Source organism: Arachis stenosperma, chromosome 2 (genome assembly GCF_014773155.1).
Source record: "Arachis stenosperma cultivar V10309 chromosome 2, arast.V10309.gnm1.PFL2, whole genome shotgun sequence".
Taxonomy (NCBI): domain Eukaryota; kingdom Viridiplantae; phylum Streptophyta; class Magnoliopsida; order Fabales; family Fabaceae; genus Arachis; species Arachis stenosperma.
The window spans coordinates 31303988-31318870 of record NC_080378.1 but is presented as its reverse complement, the minus strand read 5'-3'; the positions used below and the strand labels follow the sequence as shown (position 1 = coordinate 31318870).

The following is a 14883-nucleotide window of genomic DNA, read 5'->3' as shown; positions in this document are numbered from 1 at the left end:
CATGAATTTTCGAAAAAATGCAAGAAAAACTTTAAAAGCATGCAATTGACACCAAACTTAAAAATTAACTCAAGACTCAAACAAGAACACAAAATATTTCTGGTTTTTATGATTTTCTAATTTTTTTTGGATTTTTATTATTATTTTTCGAAAATAAAGTTTAAAAACACGAAAAATAAAAAGAAAAATTTTGAAAAAGATTTTTGAAAAGAAAATTACCTAATCTGAGCAACAAGATGAACCGTCAGTTGTCCATACTCGAACAATCCCCGGCAACGGCGCCAAAAACTTGGTGGACGAAATTGTGATCACTTGTTATTTGTTTATAAAGGATGTATACTCTTATGGCACTGTTTATTTTCTTCACAACTCCGTTCAACTAACCAGCAAGTGTACTGGGTCGTCCAAGTAATAACCTTACGTGAGTAAGGGTCGAATCCACAGAGATTGTTGGTATGAAGCAAGCTATGGTCACCTTGTAGATCTCAGTCAGGAGGATTAAAGGTTTATGGGTTTGAAAGTATAAAATAAAAAGAAAATACATAATAAAAGGGATAGAAATACTTATGTAGATTCATTGGTAGGAATTTCAGATAAGCGGAATGGAGATGCTGTAGAGCTCTCGGACGCCTGCTCTCCTATTCCTTCTACTCAATCCTTCTTACTCCTTTCCATGGCAAGCTTTGTATAGGGGTTCACCATCAACTGTGGCTACTTTCAATCCTCTCGGAGAAATATCCTATGCGGATGTCACTCGCACAGCTAACCAGTCTGGAGGCATCACCCATGGTTGATGGCTACATCCCATCCTCGCAGTGAAAGCTAATGCTCACGCACTCTGTCACAGTACGGCCAATCACCGGTTGGTTCCCTCCCCTACTGGAATAGAATCCATTGATTCTTTTGCGTTGTCACTACGCCCAGCAGGTTACAAGTTTGAAGCACGTCACAGTCATTCATTACCGGAATCCTACTCGGACACCACAGACAAGGTAGACTTTCCGGATTCCCAGGATCCTACTCGGAACACCACAGACAAGGTTGGACTTTCCGGATCCTCATAAATGCCGCCATCCATCTAGCTTATACCACGAAGATTCTGTTGGGGAATCTAAGAGATATACATTCAAGCTTGTGTTGCATGTAGAACGGAAGTGGTTGTCAATCACGCGCGTTCATAAGTGAGAATGATAATGAGGGTTATCTAACTCATCACATTCATCATGTTCTTGGGTACGAATGAATATCTTGGAATAAGAATAAGATAGAGACCGAATAAAAGAAAATAGAACTTCATTAATACTTGAGGTACAGCAGAGCTCCACACCCTTAATCTATGGTGTGCAGAAACTCCACCGTTGAAAATACATAAGTAAAAGAGGGTCAGGCATGGCCGAATGGCCAGCCCCCTAAACCGTGATCAATGATCTCCTAAGATGAAGAATAAAACAAAACTGAGACCAAAGATGTCTAATACAATAGATAAATGTCCTATATATACTAGACTAGCTACTAGGGTTTACATGAGTAAGTAATTGATGCATAAATCCACTTCCGGGGCCCACTTGGTGTGTGCTTGGGCTGAGCTTGATCAATCCACGAGCTGAGGCATTTCTTGGCGTTGAACTTTGAGTTATGACGTGTTTTGGGCGTTCAACTCCGGATCATGACGTTTTTTTGGCGTTTAACTCCAGACAGCAGCATGAACTTGGCGTTTAACGCCAAGTTACGTCGTCATTTTTCGAATAAAGCATGGACTATTATATATTGCTGGAAAGCCCTGGATGTCTACTTTCCAACGCTGTTGAGAGCGCGCCATTTGGAGTTCTGTAGCTCCAGAAAATCCATTTCGAGTGCAGGGAGGTCAGAATCCAACAGCATCAGCAGTCCTTTTGTCAGCCTTTTTCAGAGTTTTGCTCAAATCCCTCAATTTCAGTCAGAATTTACCTGAAATCACAGAAAAACACACAAACTCATAGTAAAGTCCAGAAATGTGAATTTAACATAAAAACTAAGGAAAACATCCCTAAAAGTAGCTTAAACTTATTAAAAACTACCTAAAAACAATGCCAAAAAGCGTATAAATTATCCGCTCATCACAAGTAAAGTAAGATAACAACTCAATTAGACAATAAAGAGACATAAAACATAAATTGCATTAAATGTAAATTAAAATGACAAGAGTATGTATAAACATAAAAGACAACTGAAATGAGAAATTAACATATTAACAAAGAAATTAAGATAAGAGAACAAAGAAAGGTAGAAAAAAAAACTAGATTAAAACAAGAATTAAAAAGGAAAATTACAAAGAAAGTAAACTAAGAACCCTAATTTCTAGAGAGAATGGGAAGCTTCTCTCTCTAGAAAATAACCTACATAATGCTAAACTAACCCTAATTTCTCTCTCCCCCTTCACATGAAGTGAGGCCTTCTTTGATATAGCAAGAATCAGCTTCAGAAGGTCCCAAAACTGGGCTCTGGAGGCCCAGAAATTTCCCCCAGCGATTTCTAATAAGTGAGTCACATGTTGGGACTTGTGCGTACGCACAGACGTGTGCGTATGAACGCTTGCTAATTTTCTTCTTATGTGCACGCACAGGAGGTCGTGCGTACACACACATGGCTTTGTGGTTCTAGTGCGTACGCATAGCAGGTTGTGCGCACGCACACTCCAATGTGTGCTTCTCCTTTGTTTTCTTCATATTTTCTCCCAATTTCATGCTTTTCTTTCCACTCTTATCAAGCCATTCCAATCTATTACACCTGAAATCACTCATCAAACCATCAAGGTATCGAATGGGATAAAACTGGGATAAAAGTGATTAAAATAAGCACAAAATAGCATGTTTTCACAATTAAGCTCAATTAAGGGAGAGAACACAAAAGTATGCTATTTACATGAATAACTGTGGGTTTAAGTGATGAAATCCACTCAAATCAAATCAAAATATATCATCAAATATGGATTTATCACACAGCCAGTTTTCATCAAGTATCACAAAACTCATGCAAGAGGGATTAACAACATATTGAATTTTTAATGGAAACATTCTGTTTGAAGTCATCTTTGATTTATCTATGAACTTTCCATTGTTGTCAAATACAGTGCAATATCAACGATAAGTTATTATCTTATATCCCTTCTCAGATAATTGCCTCATACGTAGTAAATTGTAATCATGTTCAGGAGCATAGAAAACATCAGAAATATAACTCATAGAACCATCCTTCATTCTAATTGGTATGTGCCATTTTTCTTCAATAGGGATCTTTGCACTATTACCAAACTTCAATAATAGTTTGACTGAATTATTTAATGAAGAAAATAACTCCTTTCTACCAGACATATGATTACTACAAGCATTATCCAAGTACCATATATTTTCATCTTCAGCACATGAATTACTTGTAAAAAATAAAGTTTAAGTATCTGAATTATCATTAGTATTTTGATGCTGATTTTCTACAACGTGTGCTTGATTGTTATTCACCATTTTGAATCTACAATCTGCTGCTTTGTGTCTATACTTTCCATAATCAAAGCATTTGAAATTGGTTCTTTCTTGATAAAAATTGCCGTGACCTCTTCCTCGGTTGACAGGCCTGAAATTCGTTCCACCTCTTTCTTGATTAGGTGGTATAAAATTATTGTAACTTCCTTAGTAGTAATTGCCACGACCTCTTCCTATGAAACTTTCTCTGCCTCTACTTTGAAAATTAAAACCACGACCTCGTTTTTCTTGTGTACGGCTTGATTCTACAACATTGTTTAAATTCACTCGACTTTTCAGGGCTTCCTCGGTTGATTTTTTTTACTTCTCTAGTATTCTGCTGATGTGGCTTTCCATGGTTCCCTGCAACTCTGCAATCGTCATGGTGTCCATATCGTGGGACTCTAGTATCGTAGTCACCACATGGTCATACTTCATCGGTATGGTGCGAGGAATTTTCTCCACCACTTTGCTATCGGTCATATCTTCTCCACAGACTCTCATCTTATTGACAAGATCTGTAACACGAGTAAAATATTGCTCAACAGTTTCTGAGCTAGACATCTCGTACCTTTCATATTCTCTTCCCAAAGACTGTAACTTTGCTTTCTGAGATTTGTCTACGCCTTTATATGACAGCTTCAATGTGTTCCATGTTTCTTTTGCACTTTTGGCATTTGCTATTTTTTCAAACACAGTATAATCTACATCTTGATGAATTTGAGATAGCGCCAATTGATCTCTCCTCTGTTGGGTAGCATCACTCCTTCTTGCAAACCCAGTTCAATGAAATTTCACAGGTTCTGCACCTTCAAATGGGTAGACATCAAAGTCTCCCAATAAATATAATCAAGTTTCCCATCTTACTTGGGCCGGACCACACAATATTAAAAGTGTTTGTCATACCGACTCTATGAATCAACAGCTATGTGATAACTCTTCCACACTTCACAAACTTTTAAACACCAGGTGCTGGATTAACCAGCTCTGATACTAAATATAAGTATAATACACACACTTAATTGGTCCCAAGATCACTCATTCTCATAACTAACACTATCATATTTTCAATCTATCAAACTCACCAACACTCATAAAAAAAGAGAGAATTTCTAATATTTCAAAGAAATATATTCATTTCATTTATGGAATACACACAATACACAAGGCATATGTGCCTTTATATAGACAATACTTCCTACTAAAATAATAATTTATGAACCACAAATCAATTTTGTAATGACTATCATTTCATGAGTTGGCTTCATGAATCTTCCTTCAACTTGTGTTAAAAACACAACTTGCATTCATATAGTTTCCATAATCTTCTAATTTAGGTTGCTTGGTTTCTTATTTCAATTCAATTTTATTTTGAATTTTTTCAATGTTGTAGCATGTTGTAGTTGTGCTATTCTCTTGAATATTCTTGAAAAAACTTCAAACTTCCAATATGTTGGCTTCTAGCAAAATCTAGCAAATTGATGATTATTGTATTCAACTCAAACTTTGCTTTTTTAACTCTTTGACCATTTTAACTTTGACACTCTTCATGAAGATTCTAATGATGCAAATTAATTTATAATAAGTAACAGCAGCTGCAAAGAAATGGCATTTGAAACAGCTAGATGTCAATACTACCTTCCTTCATGGAAATTGGGACAAGGAAGTTTATATGAAGATACTACCCGGTTTGGCTGTGTCACAACCAGGTTTGGTTTGTAAATTGCAAAAGTCTCTATATGGGCTTAAGCAAACAAGCAGACAATGGAACATTAAGCTCACTCAGACTCTTGTTGATGCTGGTTATAAGCAGTTTTTTTATAATCATTCCCTCTTCATCAAGAAACAATCCAAAAACTTCACTGTCATTCTAATATATGTTGATTACTTGATTTTAACTAGGAATGACATTGGCAAAATCAATTCCATCAAGCAATTTTTGGATGACAAATTCTCACCTACAGGCTGCTTTCTGCATACTCCGATATTTAAAAGGCAGGCCTGCAACTAGTCTATTCTTGTCCTTTCCTTCTAATTTGTATCTCACCGGATTTGCCGATGCTGATTGGGCTACCTGTGCCGATACTCGTCATTCCATTTCCGATTATTTCTTCGTGCTAGGGAACTCTCTCATTAGCTGGAAGAGTAAGAAGGAAACCACCGTTGCTAAGTCCTTTGTAGAAGCTTACTATAGGTCTTTTGCTATTGCCACTTGTGAAGCTAGTTGGTTATCTTTCTTAATGAATTTTATTAGTTTGCCGCTTCAAAAGTCTATCACTTTATTCTGTGACAACCAGTCAGCCATTCACATTGCCAATAATCCCATCTTTCATGAAAGAACTAAACACATTGAAGTGGACTGTCACATTATTCGTAAAAAGTATTTGTCTAATCTCATTCATCTTATGTCAGTTCGTTCTAAAGACCAACTTGCTAATTTTCTTACTAAAGCTCTGCCATCGAGTCCTTTTCTTACTAATGTTTCCAAGCTAGGATTGTAAGATTTATACAATTCTAGCTTGTGTGACGGAATTACCTAGATTATTTTTTTATCAATAGTAGATGTAGGCTTACTTCTTGTGTTTCTTTAGTGGGAGTACATAGTATATAAAGTGTAATAACTCAACAAATATTTTTTAAAGAATTTTTCATTCTTTTTAAAATGAGAAGAACTTATTTTTCTTCCTCTCTTAATCCCTTTTGGTTCATCAAACCATCAACATCACAGCTTGAACAGCTTAGGGCATGAAATTTTTTTCAATCACAAAAATATACTTTTTGCATTAGTATCGACTTGTAACAACTTTTGAAAGTAAAATGAATTTAAAAAAACTCTCCTACCTCGAATAGTCGAACCCATAACTAAACGCGTCAACGCCCCTTTTTCCTCACGGCTCACTACAACCACAGCTTCGCACCATTTCTGAGGCAACAACAATGACCTCAAACACAACATACAAGCATCGATACTTGACCCTATGTCAAATAACGTTGCAAAACCACAGCCACAACCAACTCATGCACTTTTTGAACATTCATATATTAGAAACTGTAATTTTTTAAAATAAATTCATTACCTTACTTTTGACGTAATTAGTAGGAATTGGACTCCTGACAAAGTGAAAACAATGGTCGTGGATGCTAGGTAGAACGGATTGCGGGCAGGGAGAGGTTGGCTTAGACTTCAACGACAGCAGCTTTAGAGGACAGAAAGTCACCATAAATAGCCACAAAACAGAGAGCAAAAGAGAGCAGCACAGAGCAAGAGCAGCAGTAGTTGCGAGTTCTTACCAGGAAAAATAGTGCTGGCACTAGTCTCTTTTTTTCTGCGACGAGCTCTGATGAGTGGATAATTTATACGCTTTTTGACATTATTTTTAGTATGTTTTTAGTATGTTTTAGTTAGTTTTTAGTATATTTTTATTAGTTTTTAGTTAAAATTCACTTTTCTGGACTTTACTATGAGTTTGTGTGTTTTTCTGTGATTTCAGGTATTTTCTGGCTGAAATTGAAGGACCTGAGCAAAAATCTTATTCAGAGACTGAAAAGGACTGCAGATGCTGTTGGATTCTGACCTCCCTGCACTCAAAGTGGATTTTCTGGAGCTACAGAAGCCCAATTGACGTGCTCTCAACGGCGTTGGAAAGTAGACATTCTGGGCTTTCCAGCAATGTATAATAGTCCATACTTTGCCCGAGATTTGATGGCCCAAACCGGCGTTCCAAATCAGCTCAAGAATGCCCGGCGTTAAACGCCGGAACTGGCACAAGAATGGGAGTTAAACGCCCAAACTGGCACAAAAGTTGGCGTTTAACTCCAAGAGAAGTCTCTACATGAAAATGCTTCAATTCTCAACCCAAGCACACACCAAGTGGGCCCGGAAGTAGATTTTTATGTCATTTACTCATTTCTGTAAACCCTAGGCTACTAGTTATCTACAAATAGAACCTTTTGCTATTGTATTTTCATCTTTGGACGTCTAGTTCTTAAATCATTGGGAGGCTGGCCTCATGGCCATGCCTAGACCTTGTTCTTATGTATTTTCAACGGTGGAGTTTCTACACACCATAGATTAAGGTGTGGAGCTCTGCTGTACCTCGAGTATTAATGCAATTACTATTGTTCTTCTATTCAATTCAGCTTGTTCTTGTTCTAAGATATCACTTGTTACTCAACTTGATGAATGTGATGATCTGTGACACTCATCATCATTCTCACCTATGAACGTGTGCCTGACAACCACCTCCGTTCTACCTTAGATTGAGTGGATATCTCTTGGATTCTTTAATCGGGATCTTCGTGGTATAAGCTAGAATTGATGGCGGCATTCAAGAGAATCCGAAAGGTCTAAACCTTGTCTGTGGTATTCTGAGTAGGATTCAATGATTGAATGATTGTGACGAGCTTCAAACTCCTGAAGGCTGGGCGTTAGTGACAGACGCAAAAGAATCAATGGATTCTATTCCAACCTGATTGAGAACCGACAGATGATTAGCCGTGCCGTGACAGGGTGCGTTGAACATTTTCACTGAGAGGACGGGACTGTAGCCACTGACAACGGTGATGCCCAACATACAGCTTGCCATGGAAAGGAGTAAGAAAGATTGGATGAAGACAGTAGGAAAGCAAAGAGACGGAAGGGACAAAGCATCTCCATACGCTTATCTGAAGTTCTCACCAATGAATTACATAAGTATCTCTATCTTTATGCTTTATTCATATATCATTCATGACCATTTGAATTTTCCTGACTGAGATTTACAAGGTGACCATAGCTTGCTTCATACCAACAATCTCCATGGGATCGACCCTTACTCGCGTAAGGTTTATTACTTGGACGACCCAATGCACTTTGGTGCACGAAATTGTGATCACTACAACTTCGCGCAACTAACCAGAAAGTGTACTGGGTCGTCCAAGTAATAAACCTTACGCGAGTAAGGGTCGATCCCACAGAGATTGTTGGTATGAAGCAAGCTATGGTCACCTTGTAAATCTTAGTCAGGCAGACTCAAATGGGTATAGATGATGAATGAAACATAAAGATAAAGATAGAGATACTTATGTATATCATTGGTGAGAGCTTCAGATAAGCGTATGAAGATGCTTTGTCCCTTCCGTCTCTCTGCTTTCCTACTGTCTTCATCCAATCCTTCTTACTCCTTTCCATGGCAAGCTTATGCAAGGGTTTCACCGTTGTCAGTGGCTACCTCCCATCCTCTCAGTGGAAATGTTCAACGCACCCTGTCACGGCACGACTATCCATCTGTCGGTTCTCAATTAGGCCGGAATAGAATCCAGTGATTCTTTTGCGTCTGTCACTAACGCCCCGCCCTCAGGAGTTTGAAGCACGTCACAGTCATTCAATCATTGAATCCTACTCAGAATACCACAGACAAGGTTAGACCTTCCGGATTCTCTTGAATGCCGCCATCAGTTCTTGCCTATACCACGAAGACTCTGATCTCACGGAATGGCTGGCTCGTTTGTCAGGCGAGCGCTCGGTTGTCAGGCGATCAACCATGCATCGTGTATCAGGAATCCAAGAGATATTCACCCAATCTAAGGTAGAACGGAGGTGGTTGTCAGTCACACGTTCATAGGTGAGAATGATGATGAGTGTCACGGATCATCACATTCATCAAGTTGAAGAACAAGTGATATCTTGGAACGAGAACAAGCGGAATTGAATAGAAGAACAATAGTAATTGCATTAATACTCGAGGTACAGCAGAGCTCCACACCTTAATCTATGGTGTGTAGAAACTCCACCGTTAAAAATACATAAGAACAAGGTCTAGGCATGGCCGAATGGCCAGCCTCCCAAAGTGATCAAAAGATCTAAAGATCAAACGATTCCAAAGATCAGAAGATGAAAATACAATAGTAAAAGGTCCTATATATAGAGAACTAGTAGCCTAGGGTGTACAGAGATGAGTAAATGACATAAAAATCCACTTCCGGGCCCACTTGGTGTGTGCTTGGGCTGAGCATTGAAGCATTTTCGTGTAGAGACTCTTCTTGGAGTTAAACGCCAGCTTTTGTGCCAGTTTGGGCGTTTAACTCCCACTTAGGTGCCAGTTCCGGCGTTTAACGCTGGGAATTCTGAGGGTGACTTTGAACGCCGGTTTGGGCCATCAAATCTTGGGCAAAGTATGGACTATCATATATTGCTGGAAAGCCCAGGATGTCTACTTTCCAACGCCGTTGAGAGCGCGCCAATTGGGCTTCTGTAGCTCCAGAAAATCCACTTCGAGTGCAGGGAGGTCAGAATCCAACAGCATCTGCAGTCCTTTTCAGTCTCTGAATCAGATTTTTGCTCAGGTCCCTCAATTTCAGCCAGAAAATACCTGAAATCACAGAAAAAAACACAAACTCATAGTAAAGTCCAAAAAAGTGAATTTTAACTAAAAACTAATAAAAATATACTAAAAACTCAACCAAATATACTAAAAACATACTAAAAACAATGCCAAAAAGCGTACAAATTATCCGCTCATCACAACACCAAACTTAAATTGTTGCTTGTCCTCAAGCAACTGAAAATCAAATAAGATAAAAAAGAAGAGAATATGCAATGAATTCCAAAAACATCTATGAAGATCAGTATTAATTAGATGAGCGGGGTTTTTAGCTTTTTGCCTCTGAATAGTTTTGGCATCTCACTCTATCCTTTGAAATTCAGAATGATTGGCTTCTTTAGGAACTCAGAATCCAGATAGTGTTATTGATTCTCCTAGCTAAGTATGATGATTCTTGAACACAGCTACTTATTGAGTCTTGGCTGTGGCCCAAAGCACTCTGTCTTCCAGTATTACCACCGGATACATACATGCCACAGACACATAATTGGGTGAACCTTTTTAGATTGTGACTCAACTTTGCTAGAGTCCCCAACTAGAGGTGTCCAGGGTTCTTAAGCACACTCTTTTTTCCTTGGATCACAACTTTATTCCTTTCTTTTTCTTTCTTTTTTCCTTTCTTTTTTTTTCGTTTTTTTTTTGAATCACTACTTTTTCTTGCTTCAAGAATCATTTTAATGATTTTTCAGATCCTCAGTAACATGTCTCCTTTTTCATCATTCTTTCAAGAGCCAACATTCATGAACCACAAATTCAAAATACATATGCACTGTTTAAGCATACATTCAGAAAACAAAAGTATTGCCACCACATCAATATAATTAAACTGTTATAAAATTCAAAATTCATGCAATTCCTATCTTTTTCAATTAAGAACATTTTTCATTTAAGAGAGGTGATGGATTCATAGGATATTCATAACTTTTAGGCATAGACACTAATGATCACAAGACACAAACATAGATAAACATAAGCACTAAAATTCGAAAAACAGGAAAATAGAGAACAAGGAGATTAAAGAACGGGTCCACCTTAGTGATGGCGGCTTGTTCTTCCTCTTGAAGGTCTCATGGAGTGCTTGAGCTCCTCAATGTCTCTTCCTTGTCTTTGTTGCTCCTCTCTCATGATTCTTTGATCTTCTCTAATTTCATGGAGGAGGATGGAATGTTCTTGGTGCTCCACCCTTAGTTGTCCCATGTTGGAACTCAATTCTCCTAGGGAGGTGTTAATTTGCTCCCAATAGTCTTGTGGAGGAAAGTGCATCCCTTGAGGCATCTCAGGGATCTCATGATGAGAGGGGTCTCTTGTTTGCTCCATCCTTTTCTTAGTGATGGGCTTGTCCTCATCAATGAGGATGTCTCCCTCTATGTCAACTCCTACTGAATAACAGAGGTGACAAATGAGATGAGGAAAGGCTAACCTTGCCAAGGTAGAGGACTTGTCCGCCACCTTATAGAGTTCTTGGGCTATAACCTCATGAACTTCTACTTCTTCTCCAATCATGATGCTATGAATCATGATGGCCCGGTCTAGAGTAACTTCGGACCGGTTGCTAGTGGGAATGATTGAGCGTTGGATAAACTCCAACCATCCTCTAGCCACGGGCTTGAGGTCATGCCTTCTTAGTTGAACCAGCTTTCCTCTTGAATCTCTCTTCCATTGGGCGCCCTCTTCACAAATGTCAGTGAGGACTTGGTCCAACCTTTGATCAAAGTTGACCCTTCTTGTGTAAGGATGTTCATCTCCTTGCATCATGGGCAAGTTGAATGCCAACCTCACATTTTCCGGACTAAAATCTAAGTATTTCCCCCGAACCATTGTAAGCCAATTCTTTGGGTTCGGGTTCACACTTTGATCATGGCTCTTGGTGATCCATGCATTGGCATAGAACTCTTGAACCATCAAGATTCCGACTTGTTGAATGGGGTTGGTGAGAACTTCCCAACCTCTTCTTCGAATCTCATGTCGGATCTCTGGATATTCACTCTTTTTGAGTGAAAAAGGGACCTCGGGGATCACCTTCTTCAAGGCCACAACTTCATAGAAGTGGTCTTGATGCACCCTTGAGATGAATCTCTCCATCTCCCATGACTCAGAGGTGGAAGCTTTTGCCTTCCCTTTCCTCTTTCTAGAGGTTTCTCCGGCCTTGGATGCCATAAATGGTTATGGAAAAACAAAAAGCAATGCTTTTACCACACCAAACTTAAAAGGTTTGCTCGTCCTCGAGCAAAAGAAGAAAGAAGAGAGTAGAAGAAGAAGAAATGAGGAAGAAGGGAATGGCTTTGTGTTCGGCCAAAGAGGGGGAGAAGTGGTGTTTAGGTTGTGTGAAAATGAAGGAGTGAAGAAGGGTTTATATAGGAGAGGGGGGCTCATGGTTCGGTCATGTATGGGTGGGTTTGGGAGGGAAAGTGGTTTGAATTTGAAGGGTGAGGTAGGTCGGGTTTTATGAAGGATGGATGTGAGTGGTGAAGAGAAAGATGGGATTTGATAGGTGAAGGGTTTTTGGGAAAGAGGTATTGAGGTGATTGGTGAATGGGTGAAGAAGAAAGAGGGTGGTGGGGTTGGTGGGGATCCTGTGGGGTCCACAGATCCTGAGGTGTCAAGGAAAAGTCATCCCTGCACCAAATGGCATGCAAAAATGCGTTTTGAGCCAATTCTGGCGTTAAACGCCGGGCTGGTGCCCATTTCTGGCGTTTAACGCCGGACTGGTGCCCATTTCTGGCGTTTAACGCCAGGTTCTTGCCCTTTCCTGGCGTTTAACGCCAGTCTGGTGCACCTTTCTGGCGTTAAACGCCCAGAATGGTGCCAGACTGGGCGTTAAACGCCCATCTGCTAGCCTTACTGGCGTTTAAACGCCAGTAGGTTCTTCCTCCAGGGTGTGCTGTTTTTCTTCCTGTTTTTCATTCTGTTTTTGCTTTTTCAATTGTTTTTGTGACTTCTCATGATCATCAACCTACAGAAAACATAAAATAACAAAGGAAAATAGATAAAATATAACATTGGGTTGCCTCCCAACAAGCGCTTCTTTAATGTCAGTAGCTTGACAGAGGGCTCTCATGGAGCCTCACAAATGCTCAGAGCAATGTTGGAACCTCCCAACACCAAACTTAGAGTTTGAATGTGGGGGTTCAACACCAAACTTAGAGTTTGACTGTGGGGGCTCTGTTTGACTCTGCTTTGAGAGAAGCTCTTCATGCTTCCTCTCCATGGTGACAGAGGGATATCCTTGAGTCTTAAACACAAAGGATTCTTCATTCACTTGAATGATCAATTCACCTCTGTCCACATCAATCACAGCTTTTGCTGTGGCTAGGAAGGGTCTGCCAAGGATGATGGATTCATCCATGCACTTCCCAGTCTCTAGGACTATGAAATCAGCAGGGATGTAATGGTCTTCAACTTTTACCAGAACATCCTCTACAAGTCCATAAGCTTGTTTTCTTGAGTTGTCTGCCATCTCTAGTGAGATTCTTGCAGCTTGTACCTCAAAGATCCCTAGCTTCTCCATTACAGAGAGAGGCATGAGGTTTACACTTGACCCCAGGTCACACAAGGCCTTCTTGAAGGTCATGGTGCCTATGGTACAAGGTATTGAAAACTTCCCAGGATCTTGTCTCTTTTGAGGTAATTTCTGCCTAGACAAGTCATCCAGTTCTTTGGTGAGCAAAGGGGGTTCATCCTCCCAAGTCTCATTTCCAAATAACTTGTCATTTAGCTTCATGATTGCTCCAAGGTATTTAGCAACTTGCTCTTCAGTGACATACTCATCCTCTTCAGAGGAGGAATACTCATCAGAGCTCATGAAAGGCAGAAGTAAGTCCAGTGGAATCTCTATGGTCTCATTTTGAGCCTCAGATTCCCATGGTTCCTCATTGGGAAACTCAGTGGAGGCTAGTGGACGTCCATTGAGGTCTTCCTCAGTGGCGTTCACTGCCTCTCCTTCCTCTCCAGATTCGGCCATGTTGATGGCCTTGCACTCTCCTTTGGATTTTCTTCTGTATTGCTTGGAAGAGTACTAGGAGGGAGTTCAGTAACTTTCTTGCTCAGCTGTCCCACTTGTGCCTCCAAATTCCTAATGGAGGACCTTGTTTCAGTCATGAAACTTTGAGTGGTTTTGATTAGATCAGAGACCATGGTTGCTAAGTCAGAGTGGTTCTGCTTAGAATTCTCTGTCTGTTGCTGAGAAGATGATGGAAAAGGCTTGCCATTGCTAAACCTGTTTCTTCCATCATTATTGTTATTGAAACCTTGTTGAGGTCTCTCTTGATCCTTCCATGAGAGATTTGGATGATTTCTCTATGAAGAATTATAGGTGTTTCCATAGGGTTCTCCCATGTAATTCACCTCTTCCATTGAAGTGTTCTCAGGATCATAAGCTTCTTCTTCAGATGAAGCATCCTTAGTACTGCTTGGTGCATTTTGCATTCCAGACAGACTTTGAGAAATCAAATTGACTTGTTGAGTCAATATCTTGTTCTGAGCCAGAATGGCATTCAGAGTATCAATCTCAAGAACTCCTTTCTTCTGACTTGTCCCATTGTTCAAAGGATTCCTTTCAGAAGTGTACATGAATTGGTTATTTGCAACCATTTCAATTAGTTCTTGAGCTTCTGTAGGCGTCTTCTTCAAATGAAGAGATCCTCCAGCAGAGCTATCCAAAGACATCTTGGATAGTTCAGAGAGACCATCATAGAAAATACCTATGATGCTCCATTCAGAAAGCATGTCAGAAGGACATTTTCTGATCAATTGTTTGTATCTTTCCCAAGCTTCATAGAGGGATTCTCCATCCTTCTGTCTGAAGGTTTGGACTTCCACTCTAAGCTTACTCAATTTTTGAGGTGGAAAGAACTTTGCCAAGAAGGCATTGACTAGCTTTTCCCATGAGTCCAGGCTTTCTTTAGGTTGTGAGTCCAACCATGTCCTAGCTCTGTCTCTTACAGCAAAAGGGAATAGCATAAGTCTGTAGACCTCAGGGTCAACCCCATTAGTCTTGACAGTGTCACAGATTTGCAAGAATTCAGCTA

General features: G+C 39.8%; 1 protein-coding gene and 1 non-coding gene across 2 annotated transcripts; one reads left to right on the top strand and one right to left on the bottom strand.

Annotated features, from left to right (window-relative positions):
• Window positions 1–3815: 3815 nt before the first annotated feature.
• Window positions 3816–4398, bottom strand: LOC130962766 (uncharacterized). The gene is made up of 2 exons (XM_057888933.1): window positions 4362–4398; window positions 3816–4174 (listed from the first exon to the last, which is right to left on the bottom strand). The coding sequence occupies exons 1-2, from the start codon at window positions 4396–4398 to the stop codon at window positions 3816–3818; spliced, it is 396 nt and encodes a 131-aa protein (XP_057744916.1).
• A 10177-nt stretch (window positions 4399–14575) lies between these two features.
• On the top strand, window positions 14576–14683 carry LOC130964821 (small nucleolar RNA R71). Its single transcript, XR_009080892.1, has one exon. It is a non-coding gene; the product is annotated as a small nucleolar RNA R71 (small nucleolar RNA).
• Window positions 14684–14883: the final 200 nt, after the last annotated feature.

Excerpts from the sequence above, each read along its gene's own strand:
- LOC130962766 (XM_057888933.1), bottom strand. The coding sequence starts at position 4,398 with ATGACAAACACTTTTAATATTGTGTGGTCCGGCCCAA. Across the intron at positions 4,175-4,361 it reads TATTGTGTGGTCCGGCCCAA|CAAATGCCAAAAGTGCAAAA; the intron begins GTAAGATGGGAA and ends TTGAAAAAATAG.